The 20,537-nt window shown below is 38.6% G+C and overlaps 1 protein-coding gene across 1 annotated transcript in view; it reads right to left on the bottom strand.

The window, feature by feature from the left end:
* Nucleotides 1–20,537, bottom strand: part of HECTD2 (HECT domain E3 ubiquitin protein ligase 2) — a 73,949-nt gene that overhangs the window by 27,436 nt on the left and 25,976 nt on the right. Inside the window, exons 3-6 of the mRNA XM_025273811.3 lie at nucleotides 5,935–6,073; nucleotides 3,453–3,555; nucleotides 2,813–2,899; nucleotides 2,090–2,154 (exon numbers count right to left, since the gene is read on the bottom strand). Of these exons, the coding sequence (XP_025129596.3) occupies nucleotides 2,090–2,154; nucleotides 2,813–2,899; nucleotides 3,453–3,555; nucleotides 5,935–6,073 (394 nt within the window). The remainder of the gene's footprint in view (nucleotides 1–2,089; nucleotides 2,155–2,812; nucleotides 2,900–3,452; nucleotides 3,556–5,934; nucleotides 6,074–20,537) is intronic.

The following is a 20,537-nucleotide window of genomic DNA, read 5'->3' as shown; positions in this document are numbered from 1 at the left end:
AAATGTAAAGCCACATCATCTGAAATATAAATAAATAACATGTGTATTAAATTTTGAAATTTATATGTATGTATATTACATATATAATTTTAAAATTAGTAGTAATATTCCTCTATGGAAGAATTATCTGACTGAATAATGATTTAAATTATTTGGGTTTAAATAAAATCTAAACTATTTCTTTCTATAGTAGTCTACATAGTTTTCAGGTTATTTTCTCAATGGGACTACTGTTTTATTTTATAAATTATATTTGAAAATATTTTAATAAGGTCAAAGCAATTCATAAATATTAAAATTCCTGGTGATAAGAGAGTCTTATTTTTTTTTTTCCTTTTTATAGCTGTACAATTAAAATTTCCATCTTCCTGTCCTATGCACTAGTATTTTAGTACAGTGTACAGGAGAAGGCAATGGCACCCCACTCCAGTACTTTTGCCTAGAAAATCCCATGGATGGAGAAGCCTGGTGGGCTGCAGTCCATGGGGTTGCGAAGAGTCGGGCACGACTGAGCGACTTCACTTTCACTTTTCACTTTCATGCATTGGAGAAGGAAATGGCAACCCACTCCAGTGTTTTTGCCTGGAGAATCCCAGGGACGGGGAAGCCTGGTGGGCTGCCGTCTATGGGCTCGCACAGAGTCGGACACGACTGAAGCTACTTAGCAGCAGCAGCACAGCTTTGGGTACAGAAATGGTGGTTAAGATCATAGGCTCTTTTGCCAGAGAGCCTGGGTTCTAATTATGACTAAGGCACTTATTGTGTTAACCTAGGCAATTTACTTCTCTGTAAATTAATTTCCTCAAGTGTGAAGTGAAAATAATCCTATTACCTATTTCACAGGTTTGCAGTGAAGATTCAATATGAGAAATACATGCAAAATCTTTCAAAAGGTGATGAGCCCATAGTAAACAGTCAATAAGCTATAGATCTTGTTGTTGTTACTGTAAGTCCAAAATAAAACACAATTTTGGGGGTAGAGACCACATGATCCTTTCATAAGTAAGTTGCATCAAATTATTTTAATCTGTCTCAGGTACACACTTGAGGAGCAGGGGTTAGAAAGCTGTGGGAGCGTGCTCAGAGGGGACTAAGGTCCTGCAATTTCAGACCACTGGACTTCCTCACTCTCCTAAGCATTCTGTTGACATTCTTATTTTTCCTCTTCATCTCCAATGAGGCATTATATATTCAACCAGAAACATAAAGTTCAAGGAAAATGCAAAAGTATTACTAGAACGATAAACTAGGAAAATATTAAGATAAAAATCACATGCAAAATATAATATGATTTCAATTGTTTTAAAAAGACAACTAGGAAAAAACTGCACAGTTACACTTTTACTTTTTTAATACTATTCTGCCCTTTCTCAATGTTCTATAAAAAACCACAAATTTCTTTGAAAATTGGAACAATGTTAAAATATATAGGGTATATTTAACATATTTAAGAACTGTGGTTTGGTATTTTCAAACCGGGCTTAATATAAACATTTAAATTATAATTTAATGGCATTGCTTGGCTTTAACAGCAGCTATTATTTAAATTGTTACTTAAGTAATATCAATTTAAATATGTACTTTTAAAACTGTATTTTTGTGTTCTGCATATTCCAAACACTATCAATTACATTGTCCATTCTTTATATAACAATGCAATATTTAGCTCCAGAAAAAAAATATTTTAGTGGCTAAATTTATGTTTCCTTATATTAGAAATAAGGAAATGTCTACTCTGCTACCCAGAAACCCAAGGATAAATTTAATGCTCGTATTATTTCATTCTAGGTTACTGATTTAACCACCCATCCTATTTTTGTAAAGCACATATATCTCTACACAACAAATTTTATATACAGTTTTAAAGAATTCACAGATCCTCTGAGGCTCATGTGTGGATCCTCCTAATAAGTCATAAGTCTCAAGTTAAAAAGCTTTGTTATAAATGGTTTACAATTTCATTCTATGTTTTTACTATATCAACTAAAATCTTTTCTGAGTAAAACACACACATAATTCAAGTTGGATGAGGTGTACAGATTAACTATCTATACCGATGAGCTACAACTACAATACCGGTCACAATTACCCTTTCCATTCTTGTAACAGGCTGTTAATGATTCCCTTTAATACTGTCTTCTGAATGTCTTGAGGCTGTAGGCAAACGAAAATCATGAAATAATTACGATTCGATATTTAGGTGACTTTTATATGTTACTTATATTTACAGATCTGTTTCAGTGGTTAAAATTGGACTTGATGACTGATTACTGCCATGTACGGTGGTCTCAATTTCACTTACGAAAGATTACAATGAAAACGTTCCCTGGGATGTGCACTGTTCAACCTGCACAAACATACGTGGTGGCTGTTTGATGATTACCATCAGTTTTATGTAACAGTGAAAAACAGAAAAAGAAAAATAATTTCACTGTCTCTGGATCAACAAGATTAAATCATTAACACAAACTGAAGAATAGCATATTTAACAATATAAAATGATGGCATAACATTTTATACATATTTATATGTTATAATTAGCAGTTAAGTCCACAGGTCATTATAAAGTACAACCAAATTATGTTAAAAAAATATAAAAAAATGTTCTTACAGAATTTGAAAAACTTTTTAATTAAAAAAAATAAGAATTAAAAAATAATCTAACTTTCTGAGAATTTCAACCAAATTTACCAAAAAAGTTTCTTATGTAATTATGTTACAAGGTGAGTTTTACATTTGTGTGGCTGATTTCAAAGTACAGTATAGACTCAAACAATTGTATGATTTGCATGTGTTCGTAAATGATACTTACAGTATTAAGTAAGGCGTCATATACAGCATTCACAAATTTAGCATTAATCCCAGAGTCTTCAATAGTATTAGAGGCAGAGGCATCTTTCTGAAAATTCAATTAAAGAACTAAGTGTATATAACATTTTAAGAACTATTCTAAGTAATATCTGTATCGTAACTATTCCTTCATAATTTGTAATATTCTTAATATGATGATATAAAAGAACTGTTACGGCTAAATTGCTAAAAAGGAAAATAAATACATAAGGATTATTTTAATAATTTCTTTTTTAAAAACTTAAAGAATGTAGTCAAACGTTGTTGTTATTCGCTAAGTCATGTTTGACTCTTTGTGATCCCATGGACTGCAGCACGCCAGGCTTCCCTGTTCTCTGCTATCTCCTGGAGTTTGCTCAAATTCATGTCCATAGAGTCAGTGAGATTATCTAACCATCTCAAGTATTACATTAGTACAAATAAAAACAATTTTTAAGATATCACTTAAGTAATTATTGTGATACCTATAATTTCAGAATTAATACATACTTATATTTGCTTAAGTAGCTGCTTAAGCCAATATTGGGTAGAAAAAGAGGTAAATTCATTGTCTTTTGGGGGGGGAATTTAAAAAGTGAAAAATGTGCGTTATGTGTTATTACCTTAAATGCAGCACTTAGTTCTGGAAAAGAATCAAATGTTGTAAGATAAAAATCATATACTGTTTTCCAATCTCCTGATGACTTAGCTTTTTCTACATCTTCCCTAAAATAAAAGCATTTATTAGCCACAACAGATAAAAACATTATTTAGATAATACAGCACTGATTCTTTACAGATAAATGTTACCCAACATGCAACTTGAAATAATGAAGCTGAATACAGGAATGTGTTCCAGTTAATGTAAATATGTAGTTTCTGAATTTATAATTCTTAATTGGATTAAGATATTAATCCAGCTTCAACTTTCCCATTTATTTGCTTTTTTAAAAGTTCACTTTTGGGCTTCCCTGGTGGTCCAATGGTTGTGAATCCACCTTGCAACGCAGGGGACGCCAGTTAGATTCCTGGTCTGGGAGGATCCCACACGCCATGGAACAACTAAGCCCATGCACCACAACCACTGAGCCCGTGTGCCTAGAGCCTGTGCTCCACAACAGGGGAAGCTGCTGCAATAAGGAGCCCGTGCACCACAAATAGGAAGTAGCCCCCACTTGCTGCAACGAGAGAAAGTCCATGCACAATAGCAAAGACCCAGCACAGGCAAAATAAATAAACAAATATTTTTTAAAAGTTCATTTTGACATGCTCCTTGTAATTATTTTTCTTTCCGTTCCAGCCAAATTTCTTGACAGATTTTGTTTACATTCTGTCCCTATTTTCTCTTTCTCACTTAGTCCTTTGAGTATCCATTTGGTTTTTATTATTAGGTTGGTGCAAAAAGTAAATGTGGTTTTGCATTGTTGAACTTTGCCCTTTGATATTGGAATACACTCTTAAATAAATGTGGTTATGCTATTCTACATCATTTTAATGCACATTTCTTGCTTTATGTTTTTTTGCTTTATTACTAGCTGTTTATTTTATATTTTAGACTACAGAAATGATGTTAGACAAAAAGCTAACTTGAGCAATTTTTGTATTCGAGTTCAAAATGGGTCATAAAGCAGTGGAGACAATTAACAACATCAACAACACATTTGGCCCAGGAACTGCTAACGCATGTACAGTGCAGTGGTGGTTCAGGAAGTTTTGCAAAGGAAACGAGAGCCTTGAGATGAGGAGCATAGTGGTCAGCCATTGGAAGTGAACTATGACCAGCTGAGAGCCATTACTGAAGCTGTTCTTCTTATAACTACATGAGAAGTTGCCAAAAAACTCAACGCTGACCATTCTAAGGTCATTCGGCATTTGAAGCAAACTGGAAAGGTGAAAAAGCTCGATAAATGGATGCCTAGTGAGCTGAATGCAAATCAAAAAAGCCATTGTTTTGAAGTGTCATCTTCTCTTATTCTACGCAACCATTTCTTGATTGGATTGTGACCTGTGATGAACAGTGGACGTTACATGACAACTGCAATGACCAGCTCAATGGCTGGACAGAGAAGATGCTCCAAAGCACTTCCCAAAGCCATCAATGGCTGGACAGAGAAGATGCTCCAAAGCACTTCCCAAAGCCATCAATGGCTGGACAGAGAAGATGCTCCAAAGCACTTCCCAAAGCCATCAATGGCTGGACAGAGAAGATGCTCCAAAGCACTTCCCAAAGCCAAACCTGCACCAGAAAAAGATCATAGTCACTGTTTGGGGGTCTACCGCCTGTCTGATCCACTACAGCTTTTGGAATCCCAGCAAAACCATTACATCTGAGACATCTGAGAAGTATGCTCAGCAAATCGATGAGATGCGCTGAAAGGTGCAACACCTGCAGCTGGTACTGGTCAACAGAAGGGATCCAATTCTCCATGACAACACCTGACCACACATCACACAACAAATGTCTCAAAAGTTGAACGAGTTAGGCCATGAAGTTTTGCCTCGTCTGCCATATTCACCTGACCTCTAACCAACTGACTACCACTTCTTCAAGCATCTTGACAACTTTTTGCAGGGAAAACACCTCCACAACCAGCAGGAGGGAGAAAATGCTTTCCAAGTGTTTGCTGAATTCTGAAGCATGGACTTTTCTGCTACAGGAATGAATGAACTTATTTCTTGTTGGGAAAAATCTGTCAACTGTAATAGTTCCTATTTTGATTAATAATGATATGTTTGAGCCTAGTTATAATGATTTAAAATTCATGGCCATAAACCAATATTACTTTTGTACCAACTTAATAGCAGCAAGGTAGCTTTTGTGGTTTGTGTGTCACTTAGTAAATGAAATCTTATTTTTTAAAAAGGACACATTCCTTCATCTCTGCTTGTTTTGACTCACTTTCTCTTATTTAGTGTTTCTTTTGTTGCAACATTATATATTTGTTTTCACCTTCAACTTAAGTCACCAGTCTTTGGTTCCTTCACTCTTATAATACCTTATGAGCCATAAGTTCAATTAATTTCCCACACAAAAATATTAAATTATGTGAAGTGCTGACATGCAGTTGATTATATGTCTACATGTAGCAATGAGCCAAAACTTACAGAAAGTCTTTCATAGTTTTGGGCTGAACTGGAAGGATGGGTTCTGGCAGAACTGGGGCTTTCATTTCAGATGATAATGGATCTGTGGAGATGCGCTGTTTCTGTCTAACATCAAGGGAAATTGGTGGTGGATCTCTCACTGTGAAGGATAAAGTATTCAATGCAATTAATCATAAGCTTTTCCAAATTATAAAAATGCCATGCTAAGTCAACATGAACAGAAAACGAATGGATTACTTTGTATTGCATTCACTTTGGGATCATATAATAGAAAAACCTACCACACTGAAGGGCACTTACTGGGACAGTCTGTTGTCACCCTACCCAATTTCACCCACAATAGAAAAATTATATGACGTTAAAAGTTATCTACAGATATAATATGGGGCTTCCCAGGTGGCTCAGTGGTAAAGAATCTGCCTGCTAAGCAGGAGATGCAGGTTCAATCCCCGTACCTCCAGAGGGCTGGGAAGATCCCTTGGAGAAGGAAATGACAACCCACTCCAGTATTCTTGTCTGGAAAATCCCATGGACAAAGGAGCCTGGTGGGCTACAGTCCATGGGGTCACAAAGAGTTAGACACAACTTAGGGACTGAACAACAACAAAAACAGATATAATATAGAATTTTTCTTTCACCGTCTCCCTTCCTATAAATTGTCTTTTAGAGACTATTTCAGCGAGATTAGATGTTTTTAGTGATTATTAGCTTTCTGAATATAGTTGCTCCTTGAATGGTGCAGAACTTGGGCACCCACCCCTCACATAATTTTACAGTTGGCCTTCTGCACCCTCAGTTCAGCATCTGCAGATTCAACCAAACACAGATTCTGTAGTAGTACAGTACTTCTATACTGAAATTTATTGAAAAAAAAAAATCAGCCTGTAAGTGGACTCACACAGTTCAAAACCATGTTGTTCAAGGGTCAATCGTATAGGTAGGTCACTTATTTATATTCTCTGCAATTTTCTGTTGGAGTTTCAGCACTTTGTTATCAATTTGCATGAAAAGTTTATGTATTTTTCTTTTCCCCCAAATACCCACTGGTTCAATGACTGGCCTTTTTGTTGCATTTCATAACCTTATAATGGTAAAATAAAACAAGTACAGAAATAGCTCATAAAACAAATGTATGGCTTAAAGATTACTGCAAAGCAAACACCCGTGAAACACTAACCAGTCAAGAAATACAGTGCGACCAGCTCCTCCCTCGGAGAAGGCAATGGCACCCCACTCCAGTACTTTTGCCTGGAGGGTCCCATGGACGGAGGGGCCTGGTGGGCTGCAGTCCATGGGGTCGCTAGAGTCGGACATGACTGAGAGACTTCACTTTCACTTTTCACTTTCATGCATTGGAGAAGGAAATGGCAACCCACTCCAGTGTTCTTGCCTGGAGAATACCAGGGACGGGGAAGCCTGGTGGGCTGCCGTCTATGGGGTCTCACCGAGTCGGACACGACTGAAGTGACTTAGCAGTAGCAAGCCCCTCCCTGCTCTGTCTATTCCAATGTTAGTTAATTTCTCTCAATTTCTTTATAACTCTTTTCTCATTTCTTTTTTAAATGTTAAATATTTTCTCATTTTTTTAGGTCTCATAAGGTGCTTTTACATTTGTTTTCTTTTATGTTCCTTCCAGTTTATTTCTAAAATTAAATTCTAATTATTTCCTTTATTGTCACTTCAGTTTTCATTTTTTGCAGTTCTAATTTATGGCATTCTTTCAGGTGTCATATCATTTTCTTAACGAATTTTAGCTCATTTTGAAATAGAATTTTATCTTTTTTTGTGGGCATGTGTTTCTGATGCGCTCTCATTGCTCAAGTGGCTATTATTGTTTTTTATTACAATAAAATTTTGTAATTAAAAATTATAAAATTTGCAGCCAATTTGATTTGAAATTATTTCCCTCAAACTTTTAGAAGGAGGTGTAGCTCTCCTTTTTTCGTTTTTATGTAGAACTCAAATATATGGTAACTTGCTTTCTGGGATTCCAGGCCCTGCTTCCCTGCTCCACTTTTATTCCGGTTTTCTCTGTCTTTAATTGCTATTGTCCCAGAGCTGCTCAAATTTGATTCTAATCTCAGGATGCCCTCCACACCCACCCCCAGCCGGGAAGGAAGTACTAGTTGGGAGAATTCACAGGGGTTACCTGCTCCCTTCAGACCTCACATGGGCCACCTGCATGCACCTGCTCTTGGCAAAACCCCTCCCAATTTCAGTTTCTGTTCTCTAATTGGCCTCCTGAGCTTTCCAATGAATAGCCATTCCCTTTTTCAGAGGATCTTCCCGACCCAGGGATCAAACCCTTGTCTCCCGCATTGCAGACAGATCCTTTACCATCTCAGCCACCAGGAAAGCCCTTACCCAGTGAATACCTGCTGCTTATTTGAAAGCTCTCTTGATCTCGAGTCCGTCCAACAGCCCAGATGCTTCCTTCTGCTTACATCTTCTGATTCTAGTGGTGTGTCCTGCTATCTTTTGGGGTTTACAGGGACATTTTATGAGCTATTTCTGTAGTAAATGATGTCCAAGATGTTTAATTTTGCTATAGAGGTGGTGTGTGTTTTACTAGGGACTCAGGGAGATTAAAAAACAATACTGCTTCTGCTGTTACGTTCTTTAAAATCTGTTTGCCTTTTAATTTTATTTCTGAACACAGAAAAGTAATTTTTCTTATTTTATTCATTTTTAATTGGAGGATAACTGCTTTACAATATTGTGCTGGTTTTTGCCATGTATCAACATGAAACAGCCACAGGTATACATATGTCCCCTCACTCTTAAACCTCCCTCCCACCTCCCAGCTCATTGCACCCCTCTAGGTTGTCACAGAGCGCCAAGTTTCAACTCCCTGTGTCATACAGCAAATCCCCACTTGCTATCTGTTTTACATATGGTAGAGTATATTTTTCAATGCTACTCTCTCAAGTCATCACACCTTCTCCTTCCCCAACTGTGTCCACAAGTCTTGGAAACAGAGAAGAATTTAAATAATACTTCTATTACTTAATTTATCAACATATTCCTTTAGTAATTTTTTATGATTAGTAATCCAAGCCTTCCCTCCCTAGAGACCTAGAGAGCAGATGACCATGTATCTCTTCTAATCTGTGCTTCTTTTCCCACTGCAGTACATGTGAAGGATGTACTTACCACATTGCCAAGCAAACAGTAAATGCTCAATAAATTTTATCATTTCTAGAATTTATGAGGCAATGCAATGTAAAGTGTATTTTTTTCCTAAATGGCCCATTTCAGAATACCATGTATAAAAGTATATCACTGCACACTGTTTTTTGATACTTTTATCATATATTAAGTTCTTCTATATTCTGGAGCCTATTATTGGGCTAATGCATATGACTCTACTGACCTGTTAACTTTTGTACGAGATAATTTCACTTACTATAGCTTAATATCTATCAATACCTGGTAAGGCAATAGGCTTGGTGAGAGATAGCCAGTGGCTTGGGCCTGAGTGGTAGTAGTAAACTGATGAGAAATGGTTGGATTTGTGACATATTCTGAATATAGAATGATAGGAAGATGTGTCGGCAGACAGAGAAATGCCAGGATTTGTTAAAAGAAAGATGAGCCAAAGATGACTTTGATAATTTAGCTTGACCATTAACTGGGCCCATTTACTGAAATGGAGAACACTAGACCACTCAGTTCAGTTCAGTCGCTCAATCGTGTCTGACTCTTTGCAACCCCATGACCCGCAATAAGCCAGGCCTCTCTGCCCATCACCAACTCCTGGTGTCCACCCAAACCCATGCCCATTGAGTCGGTGAGGCCATCCAATCATCTCATCCTCTGTCATCCCCTTCTCCTCCTGCCCTCAATCTTTCCCAGCATCAGGGTCTTTTCAAATGAGTCAGCTCTTTGCATCAGGTGGCCAAAGTATTGGAGTTTCAGCTTCAACATCAGTCCTTCCAATGAACACCCAGGACTGATCTCTTTGCAGTCCAAGGGACTCTTGAGAGTCTTCTCCAACATCACAGTTCAAAAGCATCAATTCTTCGGTGCTCAGCCTTCTTCACAGTCCAACTCTCACATCCATACATGACCACTGGAAAAACCATAGCCTTGACTAGACCGACTTTTGTTGGCAAAGTAATGTCTCTGCTTTTTAATATACTGTCTAGGTTGGTCATAACTTTCCTTCCAAGGAGTAAGCGTCTTTTCATTTCATGGCTGCAATCACCACCTGCAGTGAATTTGGAGCCCAGAAAAATAAAGTCAGCCACTATTTCCACTGTTTCCCCATCTATTTGCCATGAAGTGATGGGAGTGGATGCCAGACCACTAGAGGAAGTTTGGGGTTTTTTCAGGGGTTGGGGTGGGTGGGAGTCAGAAAGTTTTCTTTCGGCCATATTAAAGGTAAGATGCCATAAGCATCCAAATGCAGATGTTGAGTAGATATGATTCTTGAGTGCAGGGGAGCTGTGAAGGTTTATAGCTCATAGTAAAAATGCTCAATTAACGAGATCCCTAAGGAGAAGGTAAACAGAGAAGAAGCCTGAGAATTGAGCTTTGGGCACTGTGTCCTGGAGCAGTTCAACACTGGAAGCCAATTAATTCTCTCTTATTTCACAGTGAAAATACTGAAGGCTGGACTTTTATTTTGAATGTAGCTCTAGTCTTCTCTTCTAATTTATGATGCAGTACTTTCATATTAAATAGTTGCTATTTTCTAAACCTGTAAGTTCAGTCTTAAATTTCTAAAATATAGAAATTAAGGAAGCTATTAAAATTTTTTTCAGCCAGTACACTTAAACTTCTATTATTTATTCTAGTTTTATGCCATTGCAGTTAAGGAATATAAACTTAACAATTTCTTATATAAGTAATTTATTGAAAACAACTTTGTCCATTTATTATAAAATTTTATTAAAGACTCAGGATTAGAAAGGATGAAACAACACCATCATTTTCAAATGATTTAATTATAAACACTAAGTCGCTTCAGTCGTGTCTGACTCTGTGCGACCCCATAGATGGCAGCCCACCAGGCTCCCCCGTCCCTGGGATTGTCCAGGCAAGAACACTGGAGTGGGTTGCCATTTCCTTCTCCAATGCATGAAAGTGAAAAGTGAAAGTGAAGTCGCTCAGTCGTGTCCGACTCTTTGCGACCCCAAGGACTGCATCCTACCAGGCTCCTCCGTCCATGGGATTTTCCAGGCAAGAGTACTGGAGTGGGGTGCCATTGCCTTCTCCCAATTATAAACACAGACAAATCCAAAACAACCTCCAAATATTGCCAATAATCCAAAATAGAAAAACTAAGAGTTTAGCAAGGTGCATGGATTTTTAACACCAGCAACAAACTACAAACTACAGTTTTTAAAATGTGTAAAACTATTAAAAAAAAATAATAAATAAATTGTAAAATCTCCGTAGAGAAAATACTAAGTTTGTTTACGGATTGAAAAAAAGATCTAAATAAATAGAAAGCAATACCATATTTGTGGCTGATGATCATAAAGAAGACAATTTTCCCTAGCTGGTCATCAGATTCAAAACAGTTCAATAAAATCCCAGGCTTCCCTGGTGATTCAGACATAAGGAATCCACCTGCCAGGGAGGAAGACACAGGTTCAATCCCAGGTCCGGGAAGATCCCATTTGCCATGGAGCAATAGACTGGGCCCCACAACTATTGAGCCTGTGCTTTAGAGCCAGGGAACTATAACTCTTAAGGCCACGTGCCCTAGAGTCTGTGCTCCAGAACAAGGGAAGCCACCACCATGAGAAGCAGCTCATGAATTGGAACTAGAGAGTAATCCCCGCTCGCTGTAACTAGAGAAAGCCTGCACAGCAACGAAGACCTGGCACAGCCATAAATAAATAAATAAAATTATTTTAAAAAAAATCCCAGCAATATTTTGGACTTTATGTATTCTAAAAGTCATATGGGAGACCAAATGCACAAGAATAGCTACAGCATTTCTAAAGAAACAGGAGTAAGAAGAGGGGACCTTGCTATACCCTCAAAATTTTTTTGAGGTTATAGTAACCAAGACAGTGTTTTACTAACATAGGATGAGATAAGTTAACCAATGGAATAGAGAACCCAGAATCATATCCATCCATACATAAAAGTTCAATATATGAAATATATGGCAGATCATTGGAAGAAACAAAGAATTTGAAAATACGGTTAACCACATGGGGAAAATATGAAGTTGAATCCCTATCACATACTTTATAAATTAGGAACAGAAGAATCCTTCTGCTTTTGGGACAAAGAAGTTTCTTTTTTTATAGGTGTAACCAAAAAGTACAACTATAAACAAATTGATACTTTTGACTATGTTAAAATTAAAAACTTCTGATCACCAAAGATACCGTGAATTAAAAAAATGTAAGTTACAAGTTGGAAGGAAAATTTGAAATAAATACAACAAAAGATGAGCACCTAGAGATATTTCCTAAAAAATCACTGAGAAAAAAAAAAAAAAGAAAGAAAAATAATCCAAACAGAAAGTCTATAGTATTTTTCGCTTATCATGTTCCTTCTTGAGTTCAACATTGCTTCTTTCATTGTTTCCTTTCTGTTCAGGGAACCTCATAATACATTCTTTTAGACCATCTACTGGCAACAAATTCTGTTTTTTTTTGCTTCATCTGGGAATGTCCTGATATCCTCTCCATTCCTGACAATAGGATTCTGGGTATAGGATATATGATTCGGTGTTGGCAGTTCTCTCAGCCACTTCCTTCTGGCCTCCATGGTTACTGATAAGAAGTTGTTATTTGAAAGATTTCCCCCTATCAGTAAAGGTATCATGTTTCTATGGCTACTTTTCAATATTTTGTTGCTGTTGTCTTTAGTTTTTAGAAGTCTAATTATGCTAAGACTTGGTGAGGATCTCTTTGGGCTTACCCTGTATGGGATTTGCTCAGCTTCTTGAACCTAGAGGTTCATGTCTCTTGCCAAGTGTGGGAAGTTTTCAACTATTTTTTGAGTACTTTTTCAGCCTACCCTCTTCTTTCTCTCCTAAGACTCCAATGACAAGAATGTACTATCTTTTGTTACTACCTGTTACCCACAGGTCTCTGAGATGATTCATTTTTTCCTAGCCAATCTATTTTCTCTTTATTGTTCAGATTGGGTAATTTCCACTGTTCTATATTCCAGCTCATTAATTCCTGTCCCTTCCATTCTGCTGCTGAGTCCACCTACTAAGCATTTTACTTTGGTTACTATATTTTGTCAAGCATTAATACTGTGAAGAAGGCTGAGCACCGAAGAATTGATGCTTTTGAACTGTGGTGGTGTTGGAGAAGACTCTTGAGAGTCCCTTGGACTGCAAAGAGATCCAACCAGTCCATTCTGAAAGAGATCAGCCCTGGGATTTCTTTGAAAGGAATGATGCTAAAGCTGAAACTCCAGTACTTTGGCCACCTCATGCGAAGAGTTGACTCATTGGAAAAGACTCTGATGCTGGGAGGGATTGGGGGCAGGAGGAGAAGGGGACGACAGAGGATGAGATGGCTGGATGGCATCACCGACTCGATGGACATGAGTCTGAGTGAACTCCGGGAGTTGGTGATGGACTGTGAGGTCTGGCGTGCTGTGATTCATGGGGTCACAAAGAGTCGGACACAACTGAGCAACTGAACTGCACTGAACTGAATACTTACAAGCCAATAGATTAATATTCTGTAGATCCTAAATTCTACAATAATGAAATGTAATTCCATTACTGTAATGTAATCAGAATATATTTCAACTAAGAGAAGACAATCATCACAGAAGTAACATAGCTATAAGGTTCTTCCTTCCTTCCTTCCTTCCTTCTTCACTCTCCCAATCAAGCATTATCTTTGGATATCTCAGTGACTTCAAATTTAGAGTATCTTTTAAAATAAACTTTTCACATTAGAAGATAGCACAGAACTGCTTATTTCTTATACTCAAGAGCAATAATTTTTGAGCTTTACTGTAATCAGAATCACCTGAAGACCCTGTTGAACTAAAATAAAAATAACTGGGCCCGCTAAAGTTTGTGATTCAGTAGGTCTGGGGTAGGGCCCAAGAATCTGCATTTCCAACATGCAAGCCTGAGGATCACATTGAGGAACACAGTTCAGTGATTTAGAGAGAACAAAGACAGTGATAATATAGTGAATAAAACAGATGATTAACCTTCTTTAATTCTACAATTTAGTTTTATACCTAAATATTAAATATGGAAATATCTCATTTCTAGCAATCTGTACTTTAAGCACAAATCAGACAGAAGTTCATCAGTTAGTAAAATGAGATAGCTCTGTAAATGATTTGTTAGGTGTTATGTTTGGCAATCGTTAGTAAAGGGAAAGAAAGCTGCAGAAAAGAACCTCTCTCCAACACCAGACTTGTTTTATTATTACTTTTTGAGGCTCCTCTACAGTTTCTCTTCCTCTTCACCAGGCTTACCCTTTCCTATCCCTTCCCACACACCTTTCTCAACCTGGCTATAAACACCCGCTATTAGATACAAACAGGCTCATTCACATATAAATTAACTTATTCACTCACAGAGCATATATACACATTTTTATACCCACTCATTTTTATTAATATCACGCTGAGGTGGAAGAGAGAAATTTTAGTTAGTAAGAGAACTGGATTTTGGCAAAGATTGAGAGTGGGGAGATTCTTACATAAGAGAAATCGTAATGCCAAAGCCCAGAGGATTAGAGGATGAGGTTAGAACCAGAGGCCCAGATGGAATTTATTTTTAGTTTGGAAGGTAACTTGGGCTGAAGAGTAGTGCAGAATGCTAACGTACTATGTTAATGGGACTTGAGTCACAAAGAAAGGCAGAGTCCTTTGCTCACATTAGTGAATGAAAGCCAAACTACAGGATGTGACATTCAGTTATTAAGAAAGGAAGAATAACAGCTCACAGCTGCTCTCATGTCCCTGAATATCAAGGCATTGTTTCCAGAGACAGGCTTTCAGCCTGTTCTCGCAGATGGTTATTAAAACCTAATTCAAAAGAGAAAATCAATAACGGTGGTGATGAAGGATTAATTAAATCTCAAAGTGATATTATAAATAGAACAGCAAATCTTGTTCTATCATATACAGCTTTCTCTGCAATATAGAATATCATAATACACAGAAAAAAGTCACAATATACCCTTATCAGCGAACCTGTCATTTAGGTTTCATTCAGCCAATACATAGGAACACTCTGTGCTAAATTGATAAGCAGTAATCATTTTCCCTTTCTTTTACTATACTGTTGCCAATTTTAGTTGGTTGCTTAGAAACATTAAGTAAAATACTTGCTGCCATGTGAGAAGAGTAAGGGTTATGGTGGGGGTTGGTAGTGTATTTTTAAAAATGGGAGGATCATAATATAACCACATATAAGGGTGTGAGATTATTAGCCAAAATTTACCAGCTCAGTGTTTTCAAGAAGTTATCATAGGCTGACTCTGGTTGGAGACCAGTAATATGGAGCTTTCCACAACCGCATCACCGAGATGATGACTGACATTGTAAACTGGCCACATGGATAAGAGACTGAAGGTAGTTTGTAGTCAATCAGCACAGGTAGCAAGAGCAGCATCAAAAGCAATACGAGTCTCTTTGAAGGTTAGGCATTCAACAAGAGAACTGGGTCTTTGATCCTTATCCCCGTTGCAGGAAAGTAAACGGCGATGCTTTTTTGCTGCTGGTGTGCTGCTGGTGACACACCGATGCCAAACGCTAACCCGAGTCATCCCGAGTCATCCCGAATCATCCCGAGTCATCCCGAATCATCCTGAGTCATCCCGAGTCATCCCGAATGATTTGTAACTAAATAAGTGATACGTAACGGAAGAAGCGCCAGTCTCGGAAACAAGAGCCTAGGTCCTGTTGCTGGCTGGGTTACTAACTTTCATAACCTTAGACAAATCACTGACACTCTTTCGGCCTTGGCTGTGACCTTATAAAATGAAAGAGATGGCCTAAGTTGATCATTCCCAAGGCTCCAAAAAAGAACTTCAAGGGCCACCTCAGGGGAATGGTGCTGTGTCCACTCAGGGAAACTAAGCTTTTATCTGCTTAATACACTGAAGCTCTAAGAAAGATTGCTTTTCAAAAGGTGTTTGCTCTGAAAATTTAAAAGCACTGACCCAGAGGGATGGTATGGGGAGGGAGGAGGGTTCAGGATGGGGAACACATGTATACCTGTGGCGGATTCATTTTGATATTTGGCAAAACTAATACACTTATGTAAAGTTTAAAAATAAAATAAAATTAAAAAAATAAATAAAAGCACTGGTTCAATAATTTCTAATTCCCATCTCTAAAACTTTTAAGAACAAAATGGACAGGACTTATAAACCAACTGAAAAGGTAAAAATTCTCTTATTATAGAAGAACATAATGTAAAAAAAAAAAAAAACATAATGTAATGACCTATAAAAGAAAAATTGAAGGAGCTTGGAAATTTAACATTCATATGTCATCTAAACACCTGATTTTAGTTATAAGTTTCTGTCTTACAACAGGGTAAAGGAAAAAGTTCTGAAATAAGCCTCAAAAGACCTGTTCCCCGCCCCCGCTCCCAATATACACCTTACATTCACACGATGTGGCAGTTCTAAAATAGGTCCATAAATTCTTTGATATTCCTCCCATCACAAGATGGAGTCTAATTCTCCCTTTGAATATAGCCCAGACTTAGGGGCTCCCTGCTGATGAAAAATGTGGCAGAAGTGACGCTGTATGACATTACAGAATAAAGCCAATCTTTCTATCATGTATAAAGACAAGGGGCAAAAATGAAGCCTAAGTTTACATGGAAGTAGGAGCTAGTAAACTATGAAATGTCAAAAACAAAACTCAACAAGGATCAAACAAGATCAGTATCTTGGAAAATTAACCCTTTAAATAAAAAAAACCTCTGGTGTAGAAGATATTTTACAACTCATAATGCCCTGTTTCCTCAGTCTATAGATGAGCAAATGAAGGGCCATCAGGTCTAGGATTAATGTCTAAGGTCCCAAATGACAAGTTATTCCCTGGTAGCTCATCTGGTAAAGTATCCTCCTGCAAGTATCCCTGGTTCGATTTCTGGGTCGGGAAGATCCCCCAATCCACTCCAGTATTCTTGTTTGGAGAATCCTCATGCACAGAGGAGTCTGGCAGGCTACGGTCCATGGCATCGCAAAGAGTTGGACACAATTGAATGGCCAAGCACAGCAATAGCAAACTCAAACACTCAGTTCATACTTAATATCCTAATTGACAACCTGCGAGTGCTGGGCAGGTAACAAGTGAGTTACAATTTGAAGGCTCCCTCTACTGGTTCAGTACTCTGCACTGCTTCTGACTACTTCAGCAGTGGCAAGCCGTGGAAACAGGAAGAGACCAGAGTGAATTAGTCATAACAGGTGGTGTTTACATCTTTGTCTATAGGATGACTTTTCTGAACATTTGGCAGAAAATAAAATTGAAGGCAGGAGAGAGAAAAGAAGAAAGAAGGGAAAAAGAACCCACTCTGACTCAGAGAGTCATCAGAGCCAAATAAAAGTGACATATTCATTGGTGTTTGGAGATGTACTTTCTTACTGAGTTCAATAGTGTGTGTGTTTGTAAAGCTTCAGCAGAAGCATACATAAAATGTTCTTTTTTGGGTCTAGTCATAAAAATATTCAAAAGCGAAGTCGCTCAGTCGTGTCTGACTCTTTGCGACCCCATGGACTGTAGCCTACCACGCTCCTCCGTCCACGGGATTTTCCAGGCAAGAGTACTGGAGTGGGTTGCCATTTCCTTCTCCAGAGGATCTTCCCAACCCAGGGATCGAACCCAGGTCTCCCACACTGTAGGCAGATGCTTTACCATTTGAGCCACCCAGGCTGCTTGTAAAATATTCAAAAGCCCTTTTTATACAAGGTTACCTCTAATAGAATAGATGTCTTACCCTGGACATACATTAGAGAACTATAGCTCTGAGACAGATTACAGGATGAACTGGCCAGAAACCCAGAAAAAGTTCTTCCCACATATTTCCTCAAATTATTTGTTGAGTAAAGACTCTGAGTACCATGGACACTGGATCCTGGGGATATACAGAGATTGTAAATGCGTTTACTGCTGAACCCAACAATTCCACTTCTAAGAATATCCTACAGATAAGCCACACAGGAACAAATGACACATGTTCAGAGCCATTCACTGTGGCACTGTACACAATGCAAGAGACAAAATAAACAATTTATTGATTTTAATAGGATCTTCGTAAGTCCAATATAAAGGAATATAAAAAAAAGAGTAAGGAAGCTCTTTAGGCACTGATACAGAAAGATATCCAGGATACATTAACAACAACAAAAATAACAAGTGCTAGGTAATATGTAGGCAGTTACTTTTTAAGATAAAGTGGAAAATCAGCATGTATATTTATATTTGCTTTCATTTGCATAAAAACACAGGAAAGAATACAAAAGACAGCAGTGTGAAAGTGAGACATCTAAAACACACCTATTTTTATAATTTTCATTTTTGAAACACATAAGTGCGCTAGCCATTCAAAAAATTATAATTTTAAAAAGTTAGATAAGCCCTTTCCCTCTCCCCACAAAAAAAGCTTAAAGAGTTTATAGACTGGTCAAGAGACAGATGAATCAATAATTCAATGCAGCAAGGTACTCTAAGTTCCTGACAGACAAATCGCTCCCACAGGCATGGTTAAGAAAAAGTAAGTCCAAGGTGAGTCACTCTGACCTAGAAAAGGATCTTGGAGATTTAGCCCCAAATCAATTCTTTCTCCCAGGAATCCTGGAGATGGGGTCATCTGAGGCCTTGAAAGTGAAAATGAAGTCGTTCAGTTGTGTCCGACTCTTTGTGACCCCATGGACTGCAGCCTACCAGGATCCTCCATCCAAGGGATTTTCCAGGCAAGAGTACTGGAGTGGGTTGCCATTTCCTTCTCCAGGGGATCCTCCCGACCCAGGAATCAAACCCGGGTTTCCTGCATTGGAGACAGGCGCTTTGCCGTCTGAGCCACTAGGGAAGTCCTTGGAGATACTTTTTCTAAGGCAGAAATCCTACAGCAGCTATTGTGAGCCCTTTTCTCTCCCCAGATGCCAAGTCCTGGGTTTCTTCTCACAGTGTTTCCCTGTCTGCCTCTAAAGCTGCTCCTGGAGAGGCTGTGAAAACTCTGTGGCACTTCACCTGCACACAGCTCACAGCACCCCACCACTCACAGACCCAGCGCCCTCTGAGCTGAGACCACTCTCTTCTTCCCTGGGCTCTTGGAGCAGCATGGACCATGGGACACACTTCTCCAGGTAAAAACCACACAGTTCACTATGGCACCTCATGGCTCATCTAGAGTCAACTCAGAAAATGGACTGAGCAGGGAGAGGACTGGTGCCCCTGGGCGCCGTCAGAGTTCATGTCAACTCTTCCTGAAATAACCGAGAGTGCAAAGACATTTGAAAAGGCATGGAGAGGAATTACTTCCCTTCTTTCAGAGATGGTCTGTGCTGTTTAAAGAAGTCTTAAAATAATCTGACAGGAGCATGATCACTGTAGAAAAGAAGGTACAAAAGAGTAAGAGAGGATGTAGTGCTCACCCTGTCCCCCATTATTGCCATTTATATTGTTTCTCTGAAGATGTATCATCCCCGGCAGCTGTTATAGTAGGTAAAACTCCCACACTGCTCTGATCTTTAAAAGGACAGCCAACTCGAAAGGCATACCTAGTCATGTGATCCGCAGGGAAGCGAGGCATCCCTGGGCTGTGAGGTAAACCCACGCTGGGCTTTTGCAGCTTCTCTAATACCACTTGAAGATCAGACGGGGAGACAAGCTGTTAAGAGAATACCCAGCATGGGTCCCGCGAGAGGGAGGAAAACTGGAATAACTGCCAAGAATGAGGCATCTTTGAGGAAACAATCTTATTGGCAAGAGAGGCTTTGCAAAAGATCAAGGAATTATAAACATGCTTACATTTGGAAGACTTGGTCTAACTTCCCACTCAATAAAAGAGTTCTTTTGCAGCAGCCCTGACATATGAACCCCACATCACGCCTGAATTCAAGCGGCACCCAGACAGAATGGTTACGAGAAGCCAGCGCCAGCAGTTCCAACACAGTAAAGGCAGTCTGCTAAGAGGCCTGTCCCGTAGGGTGATACATACATAAAGATACATACGCTCCAAGATTAGGGTGGGGCTGAGTGCAGATTCCACAGAATGGAACAGACAAGAGGGCCAAGTGGTGGGAGCCCAGGCATGTGGACCACATTCCGAATCAATACATGCACCCCAGGGAGGAGGCAGGCAGGTGTGGGCACCAAGTTGGCAAGCTGGGTTCAGAGGTCAAGATAGTAGTGGTATAGAAAGAATGGAATAGAGGAATCAGTGGGAATCAAAAGCAAAGGAATTTGAACAAACAGTCCAAAGAAGGTTATGGCTATGCGTTGCTTCTTTTTGACTCCCTGTCATTCTCCTTAGCAGGTAATTCAGTGTTTATAAGGTTCCTAACCCTCTGTTGTGGGCTGAACTGTGTCTGCCAAAAAGATATGGTGAAGTCCTAACCCCCCGGGAGCTGTTAATGTGACTCTGTTTGGAAATAAGGTCTTTGTAGATATAATCCAATTAAGAT

This window comes from Bubalus bubalis, chromosome 23 (assembly GCF_019923935.1).
Source record: "Bubalus bubalis isolate 160015118507 breed Murrah chromosome 23, NDDB_SH_1, whole genome shotgun sequence".
In the NCBI taxonomy this organism is placed as follows: domain Eukaryota; kingdom Metazoa; phylum Chordata; class Mammalia; order Artiodactyla; family Bovidae; genus Bubalus; species Bubalus bubalis.
The sequence above is the reverse complement of the archived record's forward strand: the minus strand, read 5'-3'. Positions and strand labels throughout refer to the sequence as shown.